Below are 14,896 nucleotides of genomic sequence, written 5' to 3'. Positions count from 1 at the left end.
TTCACTGGAATTTGTGGTCCTGTGTCTGTTGTTCGGTCTGTTACAATGGTTGGTGGACCACCAAATGTCTCATCAGAATCTGTGAGGATCTGCAGTGCATATTAAGTATACTTACGCAATGTAATACAATAAAATGCACTTACTTTTAGGGTTGTGTAATGTCATTTATGCAGCTACATAACTTTTTTCCCACGATCTTTTACAGATCATCAGAGATGGTAATCAGCAAGGTATTTTGTGTACCATTACCATTATTAATTTCCCTCATTGGATTCTTTCAGTATAGATACCTGAGTAATTTAATGAACAAAGCCATGGATGTCAGTGTCAATTTCTGCTTTTTTGTCTGTTATCATTTAGATCTTGTTAATAATTTAAATGTTGTCAAAGTAAAAATCTGTTCATCGTGTCTATATCAATAAATTGCAGTGGATGTGCTGCTCACTTGCAAATTGTTAAAATAACATCGAGGGGTTGAATAAATTAAAGTGTGATGTTTTGGTTTTTTTTTTGTTTTTTTTTTTGGATGTGTTCAGTTGCATTGACACACAAGCTTTACGCTACTGGATTTACATCAATGCGCAACCTCTGAAAGACATTCCTGGAAATTGATCTGCTCTGAGGCATACAACTCTGATTCTATTTCCAATTTGTATCCAGTTCTCAAACAGCAGCGCTGCTCAAATCCAACCCCATTTGATCAGTCCGCTCGAGCAGCAATGCAAGTGTTTGGTTGTGCTTCTAGATTAAAAACAAAACAGGGCATTATATCTTTAAGAAACACAATATTTGGAGGACCTTTCTTTGGAAACTTTTCTTGTATCATTATTTGTTTATTAATGGGTAGAATTAAATGAAGGCAGTTGGAGTGGTACACCTTGTTGCTCATATTAAAAAATGCATTTGCTATTCGAGGGGGTTGATCTGGAACTGAGCTTCCAGAGCCTTCCATTTTACATAGGCCACATAAAGGCTTGCAAAGAAAGGTATCAATCCTTGTGATCGGAATATGATTGAATAGTGAACAATTAAGTCGTTCCGGTCATTTAAAAAGCTCTGGCATTGGCAGATTGTCGGACCGGTCCGTAATCATTCAACTGCAATCACATGAATTCAATTTTACCACGTGGCACGATAGAGAACCTTTTTACCACCACAGCATTGAAGTAGGACCGTCCTGCAGACAAATGTGTGTACTCCGAATTTGCATTTAAAGCATTTCTATGACTCATGCTGGAAAGAGGTGGAGCAGACAGGATTCTGTCGGTGTATACCTGTGCAGTTCATTTTCTGAAGCTAACCCTGACTAATTGGTGGATCCATGCATATGTGTGTGTGTGTGTGTATGCGTGTGTGTGTGTGTACACTCGCTTGCTACACGGGCCCATCCCAACACGTCTGGCCCTGCAGCTGCAGCAGAGCTAATTTTAGCCCTGGATGTGCGTACGCCTCAGTTCCCCTAGACTGGCCTATGAGAGAATAGGATGAGCAAGAAGGACTTGCCAATTTTTCACTCACCAGTCTCTCTTCTCTCTCTGCACCTTTTTATTGTTGTCTTTGTAGGCCTTCACAGATTGTAGAATGTCTAATGTGGGTATTTTGTCTGCATAGAGGGTGTGTGCGTGTGTGTGTGCTTGTGCATGTGTGTGTGTCCTAGGGGCAGCACTATTGATTTGTACAATAACATTGAATACGGTTACTGTTCCTGCTTTGAGAATGACCTTTACACACAGCTGTCCTGTCATCTGGCTCAGGTGTGTACCTTTCTATCTCTAGAACTATGTGTTGCTCTTTTTGCGATAGAACACCAAATAATAGGGGTAATTTTCACGTGCTATTAATAAACCCCATTCTATTCCTGAACCTATTCTGGTGGTGAGTGGCTGCTTCTTGTTACAATTGACTGAGGCAGGGGGATGAAGATTACAGTAGGCTGGTTCACTGTGGTTAGGTATTAAGAGTAAATCCTTTTACCTCGGGAAAGTGTCTGGATAATGTGTGTGTGTGTGTGTGTGTGTGTGTTCCATGAACAATGGTGCACCTGCATACACAGACCAAAGAGGATGAATAAAATTCCCCTTATGACTCTGTTAGCTGTTCAGGGAATTTTTGTGCTATAAGGCTGGAAAACGAGTTCAGGCATTTACATTTTTGTGCTATTCACATCTTCATCACGACTGATCCAACCTTCCACTCGAGGAGGGCGAATAAAGAGATCAATAAATCTGGCATTATAGTGTATTTATTTTGTTAGTCACACTGAACACACGGAAAGGCAGGACACTAAGAAGTGGCATAAACAGGCTCAGAGCTTGCTCAAGTTCAATAATTAATGGCTGGCTGAGTAGAGCCGACCTTGAAATATCCCCAGTGTTTGACTGTTGAAACCTGGCACTGCTTATCCAGAGTAGCAAGAGGAAGTGGAATCTGACATGATACTTTTTATTTTAATTCTTTTTCAGCGTGCTTCATTTGCTGTTTGAATTTACCTGTCACCTGCATGTCGAGCCTTCTGCCTTTTCCATTTGTGCTTTCATGATTTGGGATGCATATTAAATGAGTAAATTAGCATATGAGTTCACATTAGCTGTATTTAACTACCGTTCAGAAAACAAATTAACGATAATATAAGTCACAAAACTATTTATATTTCTGTAATCTGATTCATGTGTGTAGGAAAGAGAAGCCTACCAGTTGTTGCATCATGTTTATGAAAATACTGTGCATATTATTGAGCCAAAATGGACCCATCGGTCTTCAGGTAAACTATGGCTACCCTTTTCTGGATACAACGTCAGAGAAATGTGTGACACAGAGAGTGGGACAGGGTGCATCCTGTTGACCAAATTCCATCTGATGTACAGTCAGTATTACCTCTATGCAGGTACAGTTGGTCAGAACCGAATGAATTGGAGATTTCGAAGACAAAGGCTGAAGCTTCAGTTGCCATCTTAGTCATTTTTGAACGCCACTGTGTAGGAGGCCTTTGTCGTTTATTAATAAGTTCTTGTATCAGACCTGCCTTTTCAAGGGGCTTATTTTCACTGGCTCTGCGTTCACGAAAGACGTGAAAATCACAATGAATGGGGGCCACACATACTGTATCTGCAGAGTGAAAATAAATGTGAGCTCAAAAGATTGGTTGCTAGGCTACCTTTTTTTCCCCTTATAACATTCAACTCACCGTCCAGTGCTGTTAATAACTTGAATATTCAGCCGAAAATAAACCAATAGATGAACTGATTTTGCTTTTCAGCTTTGACCTAGTTGATGGAGTTTGTTCTGTTCAAAACACTAGAGAAGACCAGACAAAGTATCTGACAGTGAAGAGTGCAGGCCCAGCATATCTCTGACATTTTGGGAATTGATTTGTTTTCTTTCCTCACGCCTCTGCTGTCAAATCATTTTAATGAGCTTAGTCGACAGGGTTCGCTGAATTCACTCTGCTGGATCACGTGCACAAACCAGTTGCTCTTTCACGAAACATACAAGTCATAAAACTGCAATAACTGTGAGTCTGTGTGATGACGCGACTTCTTTGGATGCTTGCTGTTCACTGGAATCTTTGGCTTGATCGCCGTTTTATTTGGGTCTGTTTCAAGTTATCATGACCACTGAAAAATGTTGTTGCATTTGCTTATCGTTATGCTACACATTCTTTCCTGTCAGTGTTCTTACATTTTTATATGTGTTTCACATATAAAATAAGATATGGATGTTCTTACAGTAAACTATGCGAACGTAAAGCATCCTGTTTTGTAGCGAGATGAAATGTATATTATGTATTTCAGTGCATTTCATATCAGTTTATGACTCTTTTTAGTAGAGCTTCACTAAATCCTTCAAACAGTAAAACTGACAAGATTGCCAGGGGGAATTTGAAAGTGCCTCACGAAAAAATATGTAAAACAAATGAGAGTTTCCACTGGAGGTCTGAAGACACAAGTTGTGGATGCAAATCTGTCAGGTCTTTCTTCTCAACCTTGTTTCAGTTACTGCTGTGGCAAACATTCGCTCTCTGTACCTTTCTCTGCTGTAACCTGCTGTTTACATTGGTTTAATGAGTCACTTAGTGATACATTCTGTAATGAATAACAAACAGTGTTTGGTCCTTTCGACAAAAGCCTCTAGCTGGCAATTATTTCAGTAGATATTTAAGTTGTTGTTTTGAGAGTAATAGTTTGGGCCATATGACAGAGCTACTTGTGCTAAGAGAGGGTATATCGAAGGCCATACCTGGGTTATGTTTTCACTTGAAAGTACATTGTGGCTTTTGTGTTGTGTTGGAAAACCTTTCTTCACTCACTTCAGTCAACACTTGGCTCTCAATTGCTCTTATTTTTCGTACAAAAAGGACCGGAGATTGCACTGACAAAAGCAATTACACATTTTGATTGCGAGTTTAAATGGCTATTGAAGAGTGGCATAAAAGGGCGGTATAATGTTTTGAGTATACTACTAGTAGTTTCTGGGAATCTTCGTCATCCTACTGTCAAAAATAGTTTGAATTTTTGTCTTACTTTATTAGATCCTCTGCTGTTATTTGGAGAGCCTGTTGAAATTCGGCCTTAATATTTTCAGACGATACCTATATTCATCAAATGAATCGTTCTTAAGAGTAGATCCTTCTGCAAGAATTAAATATTTAGATTAGCATTTTTAATTTTCTGTTTCTGATCACAAGAAACTGAGTTGTTTTGATTTCCTTTGTATTGACTGTAGCGCCGATCCGCATCTGTGACCATTCATGATTGCCAAACCTGTGTTTCATCTATATTTCCATATTTCTTTTCTCATACATTAATAATGTGATCCCATCAGACAAACAGAGTAGAGCTAACTCTACAGCTAGTTGTTGGATGTCTTCATTACTTGTGTTATACTACAATATATCTTTTTTTTTAATTTTATTCCTCTTTAGGTCTCTCCTCAAGTAGAATTTAATCAAAGATAAATGCGTCTTTACTGCAGCAGTCATCCATGTCAAGGACATGCAAACTGCAAGAGCAATGACTTGTCCACTTCATAGGAGCATATTTCCTCCTCCTCATTTCTTCACTGTCTGCCCTTATGATCTGCTCTCTTTTAGTGCAGCATCCATTTTAATAGTTTTACTCGCTGGCATTGGGGCAAATTCCAGTTATCTCCACATCAGCCCAAATTGTATAACATAAGCCAAGACAGACATAGTTTGTGCAAACATATAACTGTTCCCATAAGGGTTTGATCTGAGAATGTCAGTCACTCATCGTGTTCTGCATGAGATTCAGGGTTTAGAATGGAATTTTTCCCCCTAACAGTCATCACTGAGGGAGTGTGTGCGTGAAATTTGAAATTTCTTTTCAGTTTTCTTACTGGCGGTACTGTCAATGAAGCAGCAAAAGACAAACAAAATTTCTAACCACAGCAGTCATCACGTTGGATATGCAGACCATTAGATGACTGAATGCTGCCAATGTGTTTTCCATTTGTCCTCAATAATGCTGCAGTAAAACTTACATGGTTTGTATGTCTAGCTGTCTTAATATTCTAAATTTCATACTGATGCTTCTATTATTTACACAAGAATAACCCATTAGTGAATCAGATGAAGTACTGCTGACATGAACAACAATTTTATACAGGCTCAAGCTCAATGCCCTAGATTTAAATTTCCAATGCAAAATTTGTCATTTAAAAAGAGGTAGGCTCACTTTCATGAAATAATTTTATTTTTTAAAGTTAGGTCTGGCAGCTGTACCCGCTTCTGGACACACAAATGAAAACAGGGCTTAAAAAGAATGATCCTAAATTGCCCTGCTTGCTCAGACTGTTATACTGTTCTATTGACTAATTAGTTCTCAATACATAGGTTCATTTATGACTTCATATTTGCATGGATTTAACACAAATGCAATGATTCAAAAATGAACATTCATATTCAATCGCTTCAGCTTGTCAAGGAAAACCTGCTGTTGAACTCTGAAAATTGATTTCCAGAGCCCCTGATTTTCAATACAAGTATTGTTGTCGCCGTTGTTACATTGTGTACCGAAGCAGCAGAGTGTTCCACAGTGTCTTTGTAATTTGTGGTTTGAAGTGCCGTAAACAGGATGGGCTGGTGCTCTCCTATTACTCTGTGATTCCCACCAGAGGACAATGAGCAGGTCCTGCGAGTAGGAAGAGCAGCTCTTGAGGGAAAGTTCACCAGACCTCAATAGTTGCATGACTTACTTAGTGACATATTAGTTACACCAATACTGACATGAGATTGCTGCACAGCAACACATGGCAAATACTTTTCTATAGCGCATAGTCATTGACATGGAGATTCAAAATGTTCAGTTAAAAGAGCAGCGTTTTAACCAGAATTATTATTATTTCTGCCTTTGGTTATCCAGCTTGTTATCAATCTGTGAATTCACTTCTTTTTACTTTTGAGTTGCACCTGGTTAAGGGGTGGCGTGAGGTAGAGCGATCGTACTTGGAAACCAACATTCCTGGTTTGATTCTCGCCTCCTCCTCGTATGTCGAAGTGTTGTTGAGCAAGACGCTGAACCCCTAACTTCTCCCCTGGCACTGCTGGACGGCAGCAACCCCTCATGGTTCATCCATGATGGGTTAATTGCAGAGAAACAATTTCACCGCGAGGGATTAATAAAGTATAAATTATTATAATGACAACTTAAGATATATACTACATTTACATACAATATATGCTTTCTGTGCAGCAATCAATAGATGTTTACGCACATCTCGGCTGACGGAGTTTTTGAGTCTCTGCGATGCATTGGTAATGTAAGAGTCCTTCGAATAAACACAAGGCTGTGTTCAGAATGCATAGCATCACATGGAGTGCTCAGTGATGCTTGTCTCAGGGACAAACATTAATGCACAATGGCATCTGCAACGTTTTCAGCTGTGTTTCTGTCGTTGGTTTCCTTCTGCCACATAAAGTAAAAACTATGGGTGTGGATCTACAAGATACATTTTTAGCATGCAAGGGTAGCTTGGCCCGTTCTTTGTTGCTATGCAACACGAGAAAACTTGAAAATAGATTCCATGTGAAATTACTTGAAGTAACCCATATTGAAGTTGCAATAAAACACCAACAAATACTTTTTTGATCCAAAATGCTTTATTGCTTGTTTAATTGAGACATCAGTCAACATCATTTGTTCCATCCTGCTGCAGAGATATCACTCTGTGTTGTTTTTTAGTTTTCAGTTATTTGAGATTATATAGCCTTGGGTGCCAACCAAGGATGAAATAGCAATAAACCATTTGAAATGGTGTGCGTTTCCTCAAAGGTATCTGTGTTACATGAAAATGAAATAAAATATTTACATTTTGGATTTGAAGGAAAAAACAAACATTATCTTGTCAGGTGGCATTTCATTGACATCGCTCTGTTTTATGCATGACAACCAGAAGATGACTTTGGATAAAATCCCTTACTTTAGAAGTTCTCTTTGCAAACACAGCACCCCAAAGTACAGTAACCTTCATACTTGGTTGGACTTTATTTCCCCGCTGAAGTTTTTATAGGAGTACTGAACACAGAAATTTTGCTGGTTCTCAGATAAATATGAATTTCAAGGTCTCTTCAAAAATGTGGTTGTTTACAATTGTTATAAACCACACGTCATCCTTGAAATGAATATGGTCTTTACCCAAGTTATTTTCATGAGCCAAATGTTAATTTTCAATTTTTGTTTCAGGTGACGCTCAAGTGACTGACAGATGCGTGACACTGTGGAGAACCATTTGCCTCTCCCTTTGGAGGTCTAAGTTCTGGGATAGTGAGGTAAGAACCGGCTCAGGCATTAGGACAGCAGATGCTTAATGCTCGTACTCGAATGTGACAATCTCTAACTTGCACCATAATTGTGGCAGGCGTTCTCTCAGAAGACGTGCTGTTTTTCTTTGTTTTGTTCGATAATGTCGCTGTCGCAAAAAATACTAATTTCTGCAGCTTGTGAAGAACAACTGTTTGCAGTTTCATCATACTTGTTGCGCTTTCTCACAACAGAAAGAAACAAGATGTCAGATGGCAAATATGTCATCATGAATTTGTCAGTTTTCATTTTTGACTTTGACAGTAAACTTAGCTCTCTCTCTCTCTCTCTCTCTCTCTCTCTCTCTCTCTATATATATATATATATATATATAGGTTTTTGCTGAAAAGGGTGAAATATGTTTAATCTCTTCGGTTTTAGTTAAATGCGTTTAAAATGAACACAGACAACAGTGTGTTGGATTTTTATAGACTAACAGCCAAACCATTTATCTGGAATGTTATTCAGGGTTACATATTTAACTTGGAATACAACAGAAACATTGTGGAGTGAGACAATGAGTATAGTCCAACGTCATTGTTTTGGCTTATAATCTTGTGGCATAACAGCTCAATCAGACAAAACAGATTGATTGTAATATTGCTCAAGCTTTGCACCACATGACTGAGTGGTTTTGTTCCGTAAAATTTCTTACAACACTTGGTTTCCACGTGAGCATGGCAGTAAAGTAGGGACATGCAACTCAGACTTTTATGGAAAGGAAAATGTACATGTCGGAGTATAAGACCAAGAGAGAACCTGGGCTGTGGCCTACAAATACTACATTCTGAAGATTGATTTTTGCCATTTTGCCGTCCCCACTTTCCACTAATGAATCCATTTTTAGAACAATATTGTCCATAAAGTTGCGTTTCGGGTGCTAAATCTGCAGTTTGGAGGGTAATTGCAAAGGATCAATAGCTGATGTTGCCGCCATACTCAAACCTGTATGTTTGCAGTTTGGGCTATTTATGGGGAATCAATGCATTAATTACTCAAGACCGCAAATGAAATCATGTTTGGTAATTTTGCTCCGGACTTAGCAAAGCATTTTGCCCTGGCTGATTAAAGGTGGGTCAACTTTTTTTTTTTTTTTTTTTTCCCCGTTTCATAACCTTTTCTGGCAATCCCTGCGTCCGGGCATATGGAGAGCACGTCCCTTATTTGCACCGTCTTATTTATTTTACATTTACATCTGAAAAGAGTGTCTATTTTTATTTTTCATTTTGGGTGAGCCACTTCAGTACTGTTCCCATGGTAACCGAAGCCAGCCCCGCCAATGAGAAATTCACTCCATGGAGTCTTTGACAGCTTGACAAGCAAGAGGAAATGAATGAGTCAGCCTTTCATGAGGAGCTGAACAAGCATACTAAATGGAGCCCTTCGATTCACACTCTTGATTTTGCCTTCACACAAAAATATTTGGCTCATTCAGGTCGTCATCTGCTCGCGGCTGTGAGCGTGAGCTCTGTCTCTCCCAGCCTCAGAGCAAATCAGATATCTTACCCCTTTATCTGCACGGTTCAGAGTGCCGTGTTGAATTGGATCACGAAATGCAGAAGTGAATTTTATCTGGAGCCCAGGTACAGAAGGCTGTCCGAGTCCGACATCTGGCCTCTAAACAACCGAAGCTGTTATTGAGTCCTGGTTTTAGGAAGGGGGGCGTAAGTGTGAGAATGACGGCTATTCACAGTTATTGAAAAAAATGCGATAAACCTGGAGCTTGTTCAGAGTGTAAGATATTACATTTAAAGGAGGATGCCTAATGACTGTATATTACCTTTTACAATTATCACGCTTTAAAATGTGAAACAACTGCTTGTTGTTTTGTTTGTTTTCCGTCATTTTGAGAACGACAAACGTTAGGGAGTATAGGATGGGGTAATATTTTGGTCTCACAAATGTCCTTTTGACCTTTGAATACAGCTTTCACTGTATGTTGATCGCCAAATTGCCACCAAGTCCTTTCAGAAAATCCAATATAGTTGACATTTCTCTGACTGATTGGGGAGAGGGGTGGATTTATGTTAAAAAAAAAAAAAAAACAAGGAAAGTAAATCCTAAAATGCCTTTGGCAGAGCAGATTTTTCCAGTTTGTAATGATAGGATGTACCAAATAAGATGTACAGGGTGTGTCAACATGACGGCTCCCTGCTAGAGTGAGTGTTTGGACTTTATGTATGCACACAGTTCTACTTTGTTTTGAGGGGCATGTCAAATGTCAGAAAGGTCATTAACTCAGAGACAGCTGCAACAGGTTTATTTTCATTGCCAGTAGATCAACTGCTGTGGGATTGCATTTTTGTGCCTTAGGGGAGATGATGAAATACAAAATTGTGAAAAAATGCTTTTTAAAATGACATAATTACCGTACTACAGTGCAAAATTTTCGTTTGGTTCCCCCTGTCTAGACTGTGGGCTCTGTGCAGTAAACAAAGAGAAACAAACAAACAGAAACGGCATCTCTATAATTGCGTAGCTTTCAAAATTATATCAGTATTTAGAAATAGGATGCTTGAAAATGCAGATAACACAATGTTTGTGAGCTGCAAAAGAACCCTGTACTTGAAATGGTGAGGGGGGATCCAATGAGAATGTGTTGACTTAGTCCTAATCCTTAATCCAATCAAGTCAAACCCACAACAGGTTTATGAGCCGCACAGTGTGGCTCCAAAGCGAGAGCTAAATATAGCGCTCGCTTTTAGATCATGAGCTCAGTGTTTTACACAGAAAAGGAGTGGAAACCCAAACTTGTGAAAGGTGACTTTCTTCACTGATTCAACACACAGAGCTGCTCATTGTTGTCAAGAGTAAATTCCTCATGGTCAACATGGGACTCCCTCCCAAACACCCACACACACCCATCATTTCCCGTTGCATCACATTTCCACAATTATGCAAATGAATAATTTCCCGTAAATTGAGGAAAAAACGAGCAAGCGCATGTAATCACACAACTCTCGCACGGCGACCCGATGCCTTGCACGTTGCAGATCTTTTCACGGGCTAGTTACTCAGTGTGCATTTTTCCACGCAATGAATGAGAAATGGCTTGTTTTTTTGAACAGCTTGCTGCAGTTGAGAGCTGGGGAGAAGGGAAAAAGTAAATAAGCGGCGCAATCACAACATAGTAATTAGTTTTGCTCCTCAAATGCATTGCTTCCAGTGGTTAATTACAAGAAATGATGTATGTTAGAGTTTACAAATTTGGAGTTTCCGAAGTTTGGAAAGCATTTAGATTCAATAGCGCTCACTTTTAAGTGCATTATAGTGAGGTTGTATCACCAGCCATGGCTATTCAGCATGACTTCACGAAGATTTGCATTGCCACAACAGAAGAGTCCATATGGATGGTTGATATTCATGTATTCACTCATCCATGGCGACAGGTGAGGCCACAGCGGTGCTGTGTGCTTATGTAACACCGGAGCCGCACCAAAGCCTCCTCATTCAACACACAGAAATACTTGACCAGGGGTTGTTTATCCCACTACCACTCTTGTAAAGGTAATATTACTGCATAGTATATTTTCATTGTTCAGAAACATCAAATACATTAAGTTTCCCAAAAATATAATGCATTGCAGTTTGAATCAGATAACAGCCCCTTATAGTAAATTAGACATATCCGGTAGGTATTGTGTTAAAATTGCAAGTAACCCAAAAGTACTAGTACTAGTGAGGACCCGTGACCACAAATTCCAAATCCAAGCACCGTGGATCCGAAAAACGTGAGGCCTTTGACTCCGTGAAGGAGTAGTAACAGTAATAATGTCGTCAAAGCTGCGGATCTCTACGCGTCACTAATTCCATCGCTTGCGTTGTCAATTCTGACTCTGTGAAACCTTTTTTTTTTTTTTTGTACATAAAAAATGATGAAGGTCAGTTTTGGAAAGCAAATATGCCTGTTAACCAAGCTGCTTTCTGTTTGCCAATGACAACGTGCTGTCTCAAAAAGTCAACCACGCATCTCCTCCCACTCCCTGTCTTGCTCTGAATCTGCCAGGTAGCTGAGGAGGGGGGTCTCTGAAGAAGATGCCAGGTTCAGAGCGAGGTGTCGTCGAAGAATGGCTCTCAGAATTCAAGGTAAATTCCTTCTTCTGCCTTCATACCTCATCTATTTCTCCTGGAGAATGATTAGTTCAGTTCACTGACTACTCGATCAATTTCACGGATTGCTGTTAAGCCTTTTAGACCTTTGTAAATTAGTAATGACTGTTTGATATAACCGACAAAGCCCACTTTTGTTTTGTCGGAATGACTCATGCAACGTTTTTATGTATTGAATATCATTCAACTGTGTATTTATGCCTTCTTTCTTTCTTTCTTCTTTTTTTAATTTAGAGCAAATAAAACATGACAATTTCTTACATCAGAATACAAATCATTGTTTCTTTAATGGTTTGTTCATTCAGTAGTGTGTGGAAATCATTTTTACACTAATTCACTTGCTTGTTTTTATAATCACGCTTTCATAAACTGGTAAAACATCCCCTTTAATATTCCCCAAGACCTTTACAAACAGCAAGAAGCCACCAAATATTTCCAAATATTTGGCCAAAAATCCCCAAATTTCTTTTGGAAGTCACCTACAAATGTTGATTTTAGTAAGCAGTCACAAAACAATCATTTAGAAAGTATCAGAAAATTAGGAGCAAAGATGATGATTTGTATTATTTTAATAAGTGATAGTGCAATTCCAGTACGCTACGCAGAAGAAAACCTCAACTCATGTGCTCTTCAGATTTGACTGTTATCACTAATTTCTACAGACAAAAGAGCTTCTGAATATTGAGATGGTTTTTCATAAACTGCACCATCGTGTGCTGTTCATTAATGCACCTTCTTCTTTGGGAATTCCATGAAATTGTTATTTGTAACTATTCTTATTCTTGCATGATTATTGTAAGACCCTGTTATGCGTTTGTAAACATTTCTCTTGTATTCATTGAAAGTAACCGCGTGTTGTGTCGAACTCGTGTGAACCAGAAATACGGTTCTTGTGCTTTTGATGATTCAGCAACATACAGTTCATTAAAGTTGACCAGGGGCATTTTTCGATGGGCAAAATGGCCACGCAGCTGTATATGACATCCTTAGAATAAGCTGTATAAGAGGATGGTAGAGCACGGAGAATGAATTGGGTAGCACATTTCAAGCAGGAGCAGAAGGCAGCGCAAACTGTGAAAGAGAGAAGCAAGTAATATGATGCATAGTGAGGGAAATGGATGGCTATGACTCACTGCGAGTGGTGAAGACCAGCACATTGTGTTCTGTCCTTAAAATGACCATCAGGGAGGCAGAGTCTCTTCATTCTGTGATCGCAGACCAACACACACCCTGTAATGTTTAAAGCTGATGTTCTCAAATGAGTACTCTATTTGTTTTTGTTTTTTTTTTGTTTATAGTTTTTTTACGAGTGGACAGTTTGTCGGGCCTGCCTGATGAAGTGATCCCCATCTGCGATTTCTCGCCGCTTCCACGCCATTTTTAACATTGCATATGAGATCGAGACATATTTCAGCGCGGTTATTTTATATCATCAGGGCAGGGAAAGCACCAGCGTAAATTATTCCATTGTGCTGCCCTGTGCCCCAAGTCCAGTAATTACTCATGCCGCCTCACTGTCACACTGTCAGGACTTATTGGGAAATGCAACTGAAAGAGTGCCTCTGTTAGTAATTATACCACTGCTTTTCTCGTTACAACCAATTTAGAGGACTTCTGTAGAAAAAGCCTGTGGGCATGAATTTAGATTCAAGCATTTTAGCAGATTGTGAGGTTCTCTGTAGATCCTCAAGTTATGGCTCAAGTATTGATAATAGTAAATGCATTTAAGAGGCTTAGGAAGTGGTATCCGTCTGGAAAAAACTAAAGAAAGAAGAATACATAGTACAGTACGACTAAATATGACAGCTTGCTTCTATTGTTGTCCAATTCCATTTGGATGGCGTGCAACCAAAAAGAAATGAAGTCTTTCGACAACACCCATAGAGGTGATACAGAGCTAATGACATCGATGATGTCGTCTGGTGCCCCGGGAAAAATAAAACAATAAGGAGAGAGATTTCAATCTAGCCGAGTCGTACAGGCCCCCGAACATCATAGATGAGACCAGACTAGGAAATATATATATGAAAGAGCTGCAGTCAGTTTTGCGATGACTGTGGCAAAAGAGGGGAGGGAGAGCAAACCGTAAAGGCCCAATTATAAACACTGATGATTTTTTCCCCCTGCAGCCAAGTCAATTTGCCAACCTAAGAAGTGCAAATTTAAGGAAGAAAAGGAAAATTAGCCAAAAATTGCAAGGATGCAGAAAGACAAATTATGTATGACGTAAATCCATTATTTTTTTATATGCGTGTGTATATATATTCACAGCTACACAGTTTTTGATAAATATAAATACATTGTTCTGGTCTTAGACTGGAGGGAAGGAAAGTAGAAATCTGATACTGCTTATGTTTTTGCATCTGTAGCCTCTTGTTAAAATTGTAAATTTGGGTTTTGTTTTTCTTTGATCCAGTCCTTACCAGAAACCCACATCCCCGGCTACGCAGGCAGTCTTCATCTGAAGAAGTCCTTGGTTCCAGCACTTTACAGAGTCATCCAGGATCCCAGCAATGAGGTGACATACAGAGGGCACGCACACACACACACACACACACATATATGCACGCAATCTCTCAATTTCATCTGTTTTTAGCTCGAGGACGACTGTGACTTACACAATACAATGTGTAATCACCTATGACATAGCCCACAGTGTTCCAGAAGCACATACACACTCACACACAGTTAAAAACATGTCACGTAGACCAGGGGTCGGGAACCTTTTTGACTCGGAGAGCCATAAAAGCCAAATATTTCTAAATATATTTCATCAAGAGCCGTATAGAATTTCTAACGTATAATAAATTAAATATGTCTTACTTTTAATGCGACCTCTGGTGCTGCATGGATTTGCTGGAAGTGCTGCTTTACATTTGACCGTTTCATCGATGCAATTTTATCATAGCATATTAGACATACCGCAGATCCAAATGCAAATTCCTCTGTCCACGCAGCCTGGAATGCAC

The 14,896-nt window shown here is 39.3% G+C and overlaps 1 protein-coding gene across 2 annotated transcripts in view; it reads left to right on the top strand.

The window, feature by feature from the left end:
* The window catches only part of LOC147235094 (hyccin 2), a 41,841-nt gene that overhangs the window by 5,772 nt on the left and 21,173 nt on the right, over window positions 1–14,896 (top strand). For both annotated transcript variants that reach the window (XM_086145943.1, XM_086145942.1), the window contains exons 2-4: window positions 7,701–7,786; window positions 11,824–11,903; window positions 14,344–14,445. In XM_086145943.1, coding sequence (XP_086002069.1) covers window positions 11,853–11,903; window positions 14,344–14,445 — 153 coding nt within the window. In that variant the 5' untranslated portion in view covers window positions 7,701–7,786; window positions 11,824–11,852. The remainder of the gene's footprint in view (window positions 1–7,700; window positions 7,787–11,823; window positions 11,904–14,343; window positions 14,446–14,896) is intronic.

The sequence above is a fragment of the Fistularia commersonii genome, chromosome 4 (genome assembly GCF_037954325.1).
Source record: "Fistularia commersonii isolate RoL2024-O1a breed Wild chromosome 4, RoL_Fcom_v1.0, whole genome shotgun sequence".
Lineage (NCBI taxonomy): Eukaryota > Metazoa > Chordata > Actinopteri > Syngnathiformes > Fistulariidae > Fistularia > Fistularia commersonii.
This window is presented reverse-complemented; position numbering and strand designations above follow the sequence as displayed.